Source organism: Chenopodium album, chromosome 7, assembly GCF_948465745.1.
Source record: "Chenopodium album chromosome 7, dcCheAlbu1.1, whole genome shotgun sequence".
NCBI classification, from domain to species: domain Eukaryota; kingdom Viridiplantae; phylum Streptophyta; class Magnoliopsida; order Caryophyllales; family Amaranthaceae; genus Chenopodium; species Chenopodium album.
The window spans coordinates 74,477,658-74,490,590 of record NC_137840.1 but is presented as its reverse complement, the minus strand read 5'-3'; the positions used below and the strand labels follow the sequence as shown (position 1 = coordinate 74,490,590).

Here is a 12,933-nt window from a genome sequence, read left to right as displayed (position 1 = left end):
TATTTATTTACTTGAGGATCTTAACAATTTCAAGATTTTTATTGTAATTTCTCTATTGTTGTGTTCATTTTCCATAGTTCTGATTTTTAGTATACAAATTTTCAATGATGTAGTTTTCAGTATAGGTTAGTGTCTTCATCTCATTTAATTAGATAAAAATAACAAAATCCTAATTTCTGAAGTAGGATGTTTCAAAAAAAAAAAAATCCTGAAGTAGGAATTTTACAAATTACCAAACTAACACATAAAATGCAGGAAATTTAAATTGACTTTCAAAAAAATCTGGTCACAAATTTCAATTCTCCATAACAAATATACTTCCAATATACAAGTTCTGAAGTCCATGAGTCTTAAGCTTTTCCGGTTGTATACAAATATGTTTCACTCAAAAATAATTCTATTGCTATATCCCAAAGTGTATTCCTTTTGTTTAAGGTCTAACAAGGGGTAAAAAGACGAGGACTTCCCGCTAATTATCAGGTACACTAGGGAAGTACAAGAATTAGAACATAATTTTATCTGTATCACTTGGAAATAGGTACCATCACAACCATGTATTCTTGGGTATACCTAATAGGCCTTCGGCTCTATACGTGCTTCTTCTTGAATACAAATAATCAACCCATCAAATGTAAAAAAATTAAAATCAATCTAACCCTTATAAGTCGAATAATCATCTACTCAATTTACAAACTGTCCTCAAAATTCTTCTTTTTCAGCCACTACCCTTTTACAACATCTAACCTCCTTTGTAAGTAAACTACCCACTAATCTGGCTACTAGCCTAATTGAGCCTCAAACAAGGAAAAGATCTCCCTACAATCAATGTTGTATACCTAGGCTCATACTCAAGAACTTTGGTTAAGGTAGAACAACTCTCTCACCCCCTTACCATTCGTACCAAGCATTTGGTTCCCACGACTTAACTTGCTTCTTGATCTTGGCATTTCGATCCCGAATAGATTGAATTGTAAGAGGATCATAAGGTGGGGGAAGTTGGCATGGGCCTCGTTCCGAAGGCCCATTTACCATGGTCTCAATCTTATATGTTGTTTCCAACCCCAATGGGCTGCAGGCAAATCTCTCTGAGCAAAGTTCAACTGCTCCCTCAGGCACAGTAGGTTTATACTTGAGCAGCTTTGCATATTCATATAACACATGAAACATGTAATCATACACATGTTCCATCTTTATCTGATCAAATATGAACTTGCTCCCCGCATTTCCAATCTCTTGGGCCTGTTTTTACATTCATTCACTCGATTAACATGAATTAGGGTGATAGCTAATTACTATGAAACAGAGGTAACCACATTTAATGGTCAAGTTTCAGCTTCTACATCATGAGGAATACCTTATAATGATAAAACAGAGGTAAATTCAGAAAATTACCTTGTCAGTGTTGTTGTTGCCCCATTCAACAGCAAATTTGATGGACTTGCATATGTGCTTATCGCTTACAGGCCAATAGTGCTTCATTGGAATTAAGCTTCTTGTGAAGAAATCATAGTATATAGGGTTTATAAGAAGGCTTGTGGAGTTACAAGCTAGAATGTATTTCTCACTCACTGACCATGCATTTCCCTCCATATATATCTTGAACCTGCGCGCAGATAAATTTTCACCCAAAACATAAGTATATTAATTAGCATCCATATTTGGATGTGGAAGGGAGCAAGGAAAGAAAAAAAAGGATAAAAAATAATTCACCTGTGAACACATTGTTTCGACAAATCCGAGTCCTTGAACCCTTCTCTCCATTCCTTGATCCAATCCTGCAATAGTTTCGTAGCTTTTGTCATTATTTAACAAGCAGAGGTGGTCAGCGGCCAAGTCCAACAGACAGGCTCGACTTTATGGGGGCCATGTTGCTTGAATGAAATTAAAGGAAGATGATTACCTGGTCAATGATCTGAGCATTCCAGTCTTTTATAGAATTGCATTTCCCAAGCTTAGGTCTTGGACCATTATGTAAGTTCCCTTTCCAAAATGCATAGGGCTCCCTAGATGTCCAGCTCTTCATCGCATTACCTTCCTGTAAATCCTTCTCCAAAGGCACCCATGGCTTTACATTGACTTCTGGCCTGAAAATTTACAAAAATTAACTCAGTTTCTGCTCAACCATATAGCATCACATGATTGCAAAGTGAGAACTTAATGAGTGATGATAAATACTTGTTATGGATGTGACAACATTAAGCATTATCTAGAATCAAGATCATATAAAGTGGTTTAACTGATGATTACCAGCCCCAAAATGACCAATCAGGGAAGACAATATCGAAAGTTGAGTCATCTCCGCAGTAGTGAAACTGTGGAGGAGGCTGAGGATAAGCAAAGGCGGCCCTCCATCCCCTATAGTATTTCCTCTTCATAGATGGTTTGTCATGGCATTGGAACATTAAATCAAGATCAGGGAGTCTCCCAGGGTACAACTTCAGGAGCTGCAATATACCCCACAATGTAAAGTCGTCTCTTGTTTGGTAAGCCTTTGCATATTGCTTAACATATGCTGTTCCATTCACAATAACCAATCTAAAATGAGCATCCTTTTTCAATCTCTCCACCATTTTTCTTGTGATCCCTTGGCTCTTCCATGTCTTCAAGTCCTCGTGTATCCATCGAAAGTACTCAGGGCATGTTTGGTTTGATGTGAAATTGTTGCTATTGAATGTATTAGGTGAGTAATTTGCAGGGCATGTTATGTTCATGTTGCTTGAAGTACAGTTGAGGAGATACTCATCTCTCTTTGGATATTCGTGATTGTTGTTTTTGGAGAACATTATTGAGTAGTTGAATAGCACTGAGTTGCCTGCTGAAGCTGACTGAGGAAAATACTTCCCAAAAAAACAAAAATCAACACCTCAATACACTTGTTTGATCAGCATATCAAGCTAGTTCAGTAAAAATGTAATATCCTATAGATGAATTATGAATGTATATACGACTTGTAAACTTATTGCAAATGGAATATTCAAAATGAAAGGTTATAGATTAGGATTGTTTCCTAGTTCCTACTTTCGAAATGAAGATTTCTAGTATGATAAGTGAAACACAATTCCATCTAATAGAGTGAAGAGGTTTATTTCTCTCTGTTTTGTAATATGGGAAATATAAAGGGTGCCTAATTCTAAGTATGGTGCCTTGGTGGTAGTCTGGTAGGTTGTACTCAAACAGGTGCACACGGGCCCTGGGTGGACCGTGACTGAGCCACGTTTCGCAAAAGCCTTGCACGACGTATTGGGTAGGCCATGGGCTAGCAAGATCAATCAACAGTTATAGTGAAAAACTTATGGAGTAAAGGTGGTCCATGGGCCTAGCCCTTAGGATGGTCAACACAAAATCTTTGTCTCAGATTATGACACAAATTGGTCCATAATTACATAATAACAACCGCATATAATATCTCACATATAAACATAGAGTTTTCTGATAAACCAATTGTGACAATAACAAAGTACTCAACTTATAGGACTCTGATAAATATCCAAATATTCAATCACCAATTTGATGGTCTGAATTTCTGTATACAACACATAACTCATATGTTGCACAACTACGAGTGCTCATCCAATACAATGTTCAACTTCCATACTACACACTTATCCACCCACACTCGAATTGAAATGACTGACATGAGCCGTAAATACAATGTTCAATTGTCCATACATGTTTCTATACATATATCCACCCACACTCGAGTTGAAAATTAAAATGTCTTATCTACCCACTCGAGTTAAAATGACTAATATGAGCCATAAAATACAATGCTCAATAGTCCATACATGTTTCTATACATTTATCCACTTGCTTAGAAATTGTTGATCGTATTTAGCGATTCACATATTTATAGGTCTAAAAAATAGTAGTACTCCGTATCTCCGTATACGGAGTACTCATATGTGTTTCGTACGTTACTGATGTACAATTGTACAAATAGCATCAAGTCACGTGGCCAACGATTCCCACATTTTCAAAGGACCAATTATGACCCAAACATGTGCAACTCCTACAGCTACAATTATCAGTCTAAACGCCTCTTCGATTTAATTTCACTATTTTAGGAAACTTAACACAATTCTTTTTATATATTAAAATAGTAATTAGATTGTTGCTTATTTGCTTCCTAACGGATTAGGTAAATTTTATCAACAAATTCAAAGTAAATACTACTCGTATTTGATGTTATTCAAATTAAAGCATTATTTTAGAATAATTTAATTGATTTTATAGAACCTTATTTTCAAACAATCACAAAACAAAAAAAAATAAAATATTCAAGCTTCGAGATAAATCAACAAGAAGATTAAATCATCAAAGTTAAAAGCAAAAAATAAAAGAAAATTCGAAATAAAAAGGAAAGAGAAAACTTACAATATAATCGGAATAGTGAGTAAAAAGTAGAGTAGAAATGAAGAAGAAAATGAGCAACAAAGAAGCTGTTGTTGCAGAAAACCATTTCGATCTTGATGAAGAATTTAAGCAATTGAATGGATTCCAGAATTTTGGAGTAGTAGAAGAAGAAGGAAGATTATTAGATTCCTCCATTTTTGTGTTTGAAATGAATTCAAGTATGTACAGTTTGTTTAGAGGATAATAAAGCTTAATTATACAAGTATAGTTGAGCTAATTGGAAAGTCTTGGTAGTACACTTGGAGTATAATATTGTTGGTGGGGTTGGGTTTCCGGTATGGGATGTGGCGTGATGTCGTTATGCTTTCGCTTTTCTTTTTGGAAAAATGGAAACTAATAAGAAAATTTTCTTAAAAAAAAAAACATTCTAAAGTACACCACCTCACGACTTCTCTAATCCGACTTACTTTCCGACATAAAATTAACAAAATATTTGATGTGAACTTATATAAACTTTGTACGCTTATAATGTTATTAAAATTATTCTCTCAAAATTTACAAACCCTAGAACTCAATTATGCTAAAGTAAGGTGAACGTTAATAGTGTTAATTACGATTACATCTTTATAATACTAGTACTGAAAAGGTTATTTTTTTCCTTTAAAGCATGATCAATAATAGAAGTATAGAGATTTAATAACAGAATGTGAGTTGCCAAACTAGAAAGTCAAATTGTTGAAAACTACAAAATTAAATGAATACAATTTCTCAACTCTCAAGTATGAAATCATGGTAAATTAGCCACTTCAATTCCCTTCTCCCACATCTCAACAACTTGTTTGATCTTGGAATTTCGATCAATAATAGCTTCAAGTGTGTTTGGATCATAAGGTGGGGGAAGTTTACATGGGCCATGTTTCGAAGGCCCATTAACCATAGTATCTTTTTTAAAAGTAGCCTCCAAGCCCATTGGGCTGCATGCAAATTTCTTGGAACATAGCTCAATGGCCCCTTCAGGTATAGTGGGCCTATACTTTAGTAGTTTTGCATATTCATTTAACAAATGAAACATGTAAGCATACACATTTTCCATCTTCATTTGATCAAATATGAATTTGCTTCCTGCTTTTCCAATCTCTTGAGCCTGTTTATACATCCGTTAATTCAATATTAGTCAAAATAATAATAATAATAATAATAATAATAATAATAATAATAATAATAATAATAATAATAATAATAATAATAATAAAAGATTTTCTTAAAAAATAAATAAATTAGACTCTTATTCAAAAATTAGAAACTAACCTTTTGAGTGTTTTTATTACCCCAATCAACTGCAAATTTGATAGAATGACACAAATTATCAGGGTTTGCAGGCCAATAATGTACCATAGGTATTAAACTTCTTGTAAAAAAGTCGTAATATTTAGGGTTTATCAGAATGGTCATGGAATCACAAGCTAGAATGTATTTCTCACTCACTGACCATGAAATTCCTTCCATATATAACTTGTATCTGTACAAATTAAAAATTAATTAAAAAATTGTATTCAAGACACACACACACAAAAAAAAAAAAAAAAAAAAAAAAAAAAAAAAAAAAAACCTACATAGTAGTCTAGTGTTAAAGATACTCGGAGTACATACCTAAGTGTACATTGCTTTGACAAATCAGAGTTCCTAAATGCTTCTTTCTCGCGCCAATCCTGTCAATTTACGCTGCATTAGTTAGCAATATACTCCGATTTATTAAGCATGATTTATGAATAAATGATTCTCATTTTCTATTTTTATTTTTTGATTCGGAGTAAAAAATTATAGGTGTTTGCGAACATTCTCTAAATACTTCTTTCTCAACAAAAAAACAAAAAACAAAAAAAAAAAAAAAAAAAAAACGTTCTCTAAATATTTAGAGTCTGTTCACATTTACTGAAATGAGTTAAACTGAACTGATTGAAGTTGAAATGAATTGAACTGATTGGAGCTGAACTGAACTGAAATTAAACTGAAGTGTATTGTACATGCCCTTAATTACTTATATAAAACCGTAAGATAGATGGTATACACTTAGCTTGATGTTTACTATATGTTGATAGATCTAGATAAGACATTTTCCATAAGGAATTATGGGCATGTAATAAGGATTGTAATATAATTACCTGTTTGACAATTACAGTGCTCCAATCATTTGTGGAATTACATTTCTTAAGCTGGCGTCTTGGACCATTATGCAAGTTTCCTTTCCAGAAAGCATAAGGCTCCCTAGAAGTCCAGTTTTTCATTGGGTTGCCTTCTTTTATATCCTTCAACAAGGGCACCCACGGCTTTATATTGATTTCTGGCCTGAAATTAATTTTGCGAATGAAAGACATTTAATTTACACATGACTTTATATAGCATACAATGTGGATCATCTCTTGAAACGAATGATGATTCTACTGTAGTCTTATGTCTTTTGACTACCATAATTTTATTTTTTTTATAATGACCTGGACAGCTAAGATTTTTTGTTTCTTTATTTATTTTTAATTAATAATTTTGATAAAAAAAAATATTTTTAATTATTTTAAATATATTTTTATCTTCCAGATATTACTTAATATTTTCGAAAATCTAAAAATAAAATAGATCGAAAAATAAATAATCTCAGCCGTCCATTTTTTTAAAATTGTGGTAATCAAAAGTCATATGACTACAGTAAAATTTTAATTTTAACGAAACATACATAATTAAAATGAATGATCGCTTACCAGCCCCAATAAGACCAATCAGGGAAGACAATATCATAAGATGAATCATCCCCGCAAAAATGAAATTGTGGAGGTGCAAAGGCGGCCTTTGTTCCTTTATAATCGTCTTTTTTAATGGCTGGTAAATCTTCGCATTGAAACACCAAATCGAGGTCAGGTAGTCTACCAGGGTACAACTTAAGAAGTTGCAATATGCCCCAAAATGTATTGGTATCCCTAGTTTGGTAAGCCTTACCATATTGCTTAACATAGGCTATTCCATTCACAATAACCAATCTAAAATGTGTACCTTTATCTTCTAAACTCTCTACCATTTCTCTTGTAATACCATTCTCCTTCCATATTTTTAAGTCTTCGTGTATCCATCTAAAGTACTCGGGGCATGTTTCGTTCGATTCGAAGTTGAGATCGCATGTTGTAGGAGGGTAGTTTGATGGGCATGTTATATTCATGTTGCTTGAAGTGCAGTTGAGAAGATACTCATCCTTCTTTGGGTACTTGTAATTGTAGTTGTTAAATAGCATTGAGTAAGTGAATAGCCTTGTGCTGCTTGCTAGACTTGACTGAAAAATATGCACCAAAATAGTGTTAAAAAAAAAAAAAAAACATAATTGTTTAGTACCACAGTACACTACAACTACGTTACTACGTACATACTCTTTGTACTAGTAGATTGATATGTATAAATGACGCGTGTCATATATAAACCAAGCAAATTTAGTAGAGATAACCAGATAATAGGTAATTCACGTTGTGAGTTTAAGGTCACAAGTTCAATCCTCATAACCTACAATCGCTTGGGAGTAGAGGGATTCTCAATCTTAGTACCCCTTTACTCACAAGCAAACTGAATCTTGCTACTTTGCAAGAAAATAAAGTTACGTGGTCATATATACTTTGATTAACGCATATTTAAATTTGTTATAAAAATGCCGTGTATTATTTTATTTAAAAAAAAAAAATCAAAGAATATATATACTCGTTGGACTTGCAAATTTTCATTACTATAACCAACTATTTTATTTTGCAGATCAAATTTTCATTTTTATTACTCCGTGCCGAGTTGGTTTTCCAAAAAAATAGATCTCCAAATTATCAAAGGATATAGATATATTATCCCCTAATAGATCCATTTTGCTAACACATAATTTTGATCATTAATTATTTTAAGTATTTTGATTTTTAGGACTTGTGCCCATTAGTACACAATAAGACATCAAATTCATATTACGAAGTAATTAATTTCTTTTTGTAGAATATTTTACCCGATCCTTTAATTAGATCAGTATGTCAATAAAAGAAAGTTATGCATTATTCCCTTGCATATCTTCTATAAATGAATATATTTAGTTCTCAAAATCACATGTACTATGTCTACATGGTAAGAATATATCGTTTCCACATTAAGAATGTTCTATTTGATTCTCATTTGCATTCCTACAAAGTACATAGGATCATCTTAGCCATGTCATAGTTTAAAAAATTAAAAAAAAATAATTAAAAGGACTTACAAATAAATATATATATATATATATATATATATATATATATATATATATATATATATATATATATATATATATATATATATATATATATATATATATATATATATATATATATATATATATATATATATATACACGTTTTTTTTAAAAAAAAAAGTTAGAAAATACATTAATACAAAAAAAAAAAAAAATGTAAGCATTAAATTAATCATAACAAATAAAATATAGTTAAACTAAAAGGAAATGAGCAATGAAAAAAAGAAAAAGATAGACTTACAATATCAAACCATTGAATCAAAACAAAGGTGCAAATGAAAAGGAATAAGAGAAGCAAGGTAGTTGTTGTTGCATTAAATGACGACGATGATGAAGAAGTTGAAGAAGAAAATTTAGATAACAAATTGAATGAAACCGATTTTCTTTTCTTTTTATGTGAAGTATTATTTGAAGAAGAAGAAACAATGTCTTCCATTTTCTCTGTTTTTTTCCTCATTTTTTGTTTGAACAAATAATAATACTAGGATTTGTGTAAACATATACTTATACTAGACTTGTTCATGGGCTGGGCCTAGGCTTAAAAGGTGGTCCTCTTCTGGTTGGGCCCAAGTTTGGGCCGAAAAAGTAAAACCATTATTTTAGATAAAATAATAATGGGCTGAAGGAGCTGAAATTTCAACTAAAATATGTACTTGTACTACTTTTTTTTTAATTGATATGTTTCTTTATCAAGATTGTAATGCACAAATTTAACAATCAATATTTCTTATCATTAACATTGCAAAATTATAAAAAGTAAATATTAATATAATTTACATTGAGAACATTCAAATAAGATCACACATAACGTTTTCTTGTAACCAAATATTACAAAGCACGTGTCTGAATTTCTAGCGAAAAAACTAAAAAAAAAAAAAAAAAAAAAAAAGAAAGAAAAAGAAAAGTTGGTTAGGGACGGACTAGCTCGTGTCTGAATTTCTATCCCAAAAACTCTGTCCAAACTTGGGCATTTTTCACGCTAGGCCAAATCGGGCTTAGTTTGATCATCCCTCTTTGTTTGCACACCAAAAGAAAAATGTTGCTTAGTATTCTTGGTTGAGAAACATAAATGTCATTTTTAAGGTTATGTGTATAATGTAAGAAGAGATTTGTTGTAACACGATATTTCAAATATTGACAATTATTAGTGCACTAGTTTAATTCCGTGTGTTGCACGGCTTAAATAGATATTATTTGTTTGAATATTTGTATTTGAAAATGTGTAATAACTCATTAATTAATTTTGACAGAAATATTGTATTTGTTTAGTTTTAGAGCTAAGGAAGAAAAAAATTTGGTAAAAAGATGATGATGTCAAAAATAGTTTTGGCGGGAAAAAATTTCATAAAAAGTCGACAAGTGTCCCTTGATGATGTCAGCATGTTTTGTTTTAGTAATATTCAATAGAATAGATTGGTATTCTGAATCAACATAAAAAATGCATTAACACTTTATATGACATGATAACCACGTTTTCACATTTTAGTCTAAAATTGAAAGCATACATTGTATCAAGTATGAAATTATGGCAAATTAGGCACTTCCCTTTTCCCACATCTCAACAACTTGTTTGATCTTGGCATTTCGATCAACAATAGCTTGTAGTGTGTTTGGATCATAAGGTGGGGGAAGTTTACATGGGCCATGTTTCAAAGGCCCATTAACCATAGCCTCCTTTTTAAAAGTAGTCTCCAAGCCCATTGGGCTGCATGCGAATTTCACGGAGCATAACTCAATGGCCCCTTCAGGTATAGTGGGCCTATACTTTAGTAGTTTTGCATATTCATTCAACAAATGAAACATGTAATCATACACATTTTCCATTTTTATTTGGTCGAATATGAATTTGCTTCCTTCTTTTCCAATCTCTTGAGCCTGTTTATACATCCATTAATTCAATTTTAGCCAAAAATAATAATAAATAATATAAGATTAAAAAAAAAAAAATTAGACTCTTATTCCGGAATTATTTTGAATATTCAACTTCACATTCTCTTGTGTAAGAGGGAAACTAACCTCGTGAGTGTTTTTATTGCCCCAATCAACCGCAAATTTGATAGAATGACACAAGTTATCAGGGTTTGCAGGCCAATAATGCACCATAGGAATTAAGCTTCTTGTAAAAAATTCATAATATTTAGGGTTTATCAAAATGGTCATGGAATCACAAGCTAGAATGTATTTTTCACTCACTGACCATGAATATCCTTCCATATATATCTTGTATCTGCAAATAAAAATATATATATAAAAAAATACATTAAAAAAAAATGTAATTTCACTAATTCTTATACAGTCTTATATGTGGTTGGTCATACCATTCAGTCAATGTTATAGGGGTTACTCATTTATTGTTATAGAATTACTCGGTAAGTGTTATAGTGGGGTTATTCTGTTCATTTGCTAGAGATCACACGGTGTGGCAAACTACATAAAAAAAAAAGCTCTGTTGTAGTTTAGACCTTTTTTTTAAAAAAAAAAAAAAAGTTAAATATTAAAAGAAAACATACCTATGATTACATTGCTTTGACAAATTAGAATTCCTAAACCCATCTTCTTCTTCTTTGCGCCAATCCTGTCAATGTGCAATGCATTAGTCATCACTACACTTTTGTTAAGCATAACTTTGATAATTTTTTATTTTCATTTTTCGATTACAACATTATTAGGAGTTACCGAGTTAGTGAGTTCTCCATATTATAAACGTAACATTGTGCACACAAGAAATTAAAAACTCTTGCATTACTTATGGTTATATAGAGTAATAAGGACTGTAATTACCTGTTTGACAATTACAACATTCCAATCATTTGTGGAATTACATTTCTTAAGCTCACGTCTTGGACCGATATACACATTTCCTTTCCAATAAGCATAGGCCTCCCTAGAAGTCCAATTTTTCACATGGTTGCCTTCTTTGATATCCTTCAACAAGGGCACCCATGGCTTTATATTAATTTCCGGCCTGAAATTTTGCAAAAGACATTTACACATACATGATTAAACATGCCTAATAATACACTTTAGACATGATATGATTGATATTCATAACTAGTGACAGAGATGGATCTATTAAGTTTGGAGGGATACTTAGTGAATAAGTATGAAGACATGACCTTTTATATCATCTGAATTTTAAACTATAAAAAGAAATCTAAAATAATTTTGGTGGGCCCGTGCCACACTGCCACCCAGGCACCTACATAGATCCGCCATTGACTAGTTATTCATCTCTTGGATGAAATGTAACATACATAATTGAAATGATTGATCGATGACTTACCAGCCCCAAAAAGACCAATCAGGGAAGACAATATCATACGTAGAATCATCCCCACAATAATGAAATTGTGGAGGTGCAAAGGCGGCCTTTGTTCCTTTATAATCGTCTTTTTTGATGGATGTTAGATCATGACATTGGAACACCAAATCAAGGTCAGGTAGTCTACCAGGGTACAACTTAAGGAGTTGTAATATGCCCCATAATGTATACGTATCCCTTGTTTGGTAAGCCTTACCATATTGCTTAACATAAGCTATTCCATTCACAATAACCAATCTAAAATGTGTACCATTTTCTTGCAAACTCTCCACCATTTCTCTTGTAATACCATTCTCCTTCCATATTTTCAAGTCTTCGTGTATCCATCTAAAGTACTCGGGGCATGTTTCGTTCGATTCGAAATTGAGATCGTATGTTGTAGGAGGGTAGTTTGATGGACATGTTATGTTCATGTTACTTGAGGTACAGTTGAGTTGATATTCATCTTTCTTTGGGTACTTGTAATTGTAGTTGTTGTTAAGTAGCATTGAGTAGGTTAATATCCTTGACTGAGGAATATGCACCAAAAGATTAAAAAAAAATAAAATGGTTAGTACGTACTTGGTCAATTAATAGAAATGTATGTCAATTATTAAAGTTATGTACAAGTTACATTGTTAGAAGGGATAATTAAGCAAAGCTTATTGTGCAACCCTTGGCCTCTATTTCCCTCACTTCCCTCGCCCCTTTGCCCGGTTGCACCCCACAAGGTTCGAACATTGAGTTTAAACCAGTTCCGTATTGAAGATATAAAGGGAGAATGAATGAATAAAAAAAAAAATAGGCCGCTACTTCAACTATCACCAATTACTCAATTAATTTTAATATGAAACTCTATTAGGCTTATATGTGGTCAATTGGTCATACTCTATTCTAATGCCGACTAATTTTTCTTGTGATAATGTTTGACCATTAATTATTTTAAGGAAAATGTTATACATAACCCTTATGGCTACATATA

General features: G+C 32.2%; 3 protein-coding genes across 3 annotated transcripts; all 3 read right to left on the bottom strand.

Moving 5' to 3' along the window:
• Positions 1-257: 257 nt before the first annotated feature.
• Positions 258-2,807, bottom strand: LOC145638552 (uncharacterized). Its single transcript, XM_081689533.1, has 5 exons — positions 2,248-2,807; positions 1,901-2,084; positions 1,711-1,775; positions 1,393-1,603; positions 258-1,239 (listed from the first exon to the last, which is right to left on the bottom strand). Exons 1-5 carry the CDS (start codon positions 2,781-2,783, stop codon positions 889-891), a joined length of 1,347 nt encoding a protein of 448 aa, XP_081545659.1. The 5' UTR covers positions 2,784-2,807; the 3' UTR covers positions 258-888.
• A 2,333-nt stretch (positions 2,808-5,140) lies between these two features.
• Positions 5,141-8,958, bottom strand: LOC145640672 (uncharacterized). The gene is made up of 6 exons (XM_081691910.1): positions 8,892-8,958; positions 7,107-7,669; positions 6,516-6,699; positions 6,004-6,062; positions 5,662-5,872; positions 5,141-5,497 (listed from the first exon to the last, which is right to left on the bottom strand). The coding sequence occupies exons 2-6, from the start codon at positions 7,628-7,630 to the stop codon at positions 5,141-5,143; spliced, it is 1,335 nt and encodes a 444-aa protein (XP_081548036.1). The 5' UTR covers positions 7,631-7,669; positions 8,892-8,958.
• Positions 8,959-10,233: 1,275 nt separating this feature from the next.
• LOC145638551 (uncharacterized) lies at positions 10,234-12,545 on the bottom strand. Its single transcript, XM_081689532.1, has 4 exons — positions 11,934-12,545; positions 11,432-11,615; positions 11,161-11,225; positions 10,234-10,877 (listed from the first exon to the last, which is right to left on the bottom strand). The coding sequence occupies exons 1-4, from the start codon at positions 12,458-12,460 to the stop codon at positions 10,598-10,600; spliced, it is 1,056 nt and encodes a 351-aa protein (XP_081545658.1). The 5' UTR covers positions 12,461-12,545; the 3' UTR covers positions 10,234-10,597.
• Between the last annotated feature and the right edge of the window lie 388 nt (positions 12,546-12,933).

What these genes read in the sequence shown, in the direction of transcription:
- LOC145638552 (XM_081689533.1), bottom strand. Translation starts at nt 2,783, where the DNA reads ATGTTCTCCAAAAACAACAATCACGAATATCCAAAGAGAGATGAGTAT. An exon ending in ATGCTCAGATCATTGACCAG is followed by an intron (nt 1,776 to 1,900) that starts GTAATCATCTTC and finishes AAACTATTGCAG; the next exon opens with GATTGGATCAAGGAATGGAG. An exon ending in GCAACAACAACACTGACAAG is followed by an intron (nt 1,240 to 1,392) that starts GTAATTTTCTGA and finishes ATGTAAAAACAG; the next exon opens with GCCCAAGAGATTGGAAATGC.
- LOC145640672 (XM_081691910.1), bottom strand. Translation starts at nt 7,630, where the DNA reads ATGCTATTTAACAACTACAATTACAAGTACCCAAAGAAGGATGAGTAT. An exon ending in TCAAAGCAATGTACACTTAG is followed by an intron (nt 5,873 to 6,003) that starts GTATGTACTCCG and finishes TAATTTGTACAG; the next exon opens with ATACAAGTTATATATGGAAG. An exon ending in GTAATAAAAACACTCAAAAG is followed by an intron (nt 5,498 to 5,661) that starts GTTAGTTTCTAA and finishes ATGTATAAACAG; the next exon opens with GCTCAAGAGATTGGAAAAGC.
- LOC145638551 (XM_081689532.1), bottom strand. Translation starts at nt 12,460, where the DNA reads ATGCTACTTAACAACAACTACAATTACAAGTACCCAAAGAAAGATGAA. An exon ending in GATTGGTCTTTTTGGGGCTG is followed by an intron (nt 11,616 to 11,933) that starts GTAAGTCATCGA and finishes GCAAAATTTCAG; the next exon opens with GCCGGAAATTAATATAAAGC. An exon ending in TCAAAGCAATGTAATCATAG is followed by an intron (nt 10,878 to 11,160) that starts GTATGTTTTCTT and finishes TTTTATTTGCAG; the next exon opens with ATACAAGATATATATGGAAG.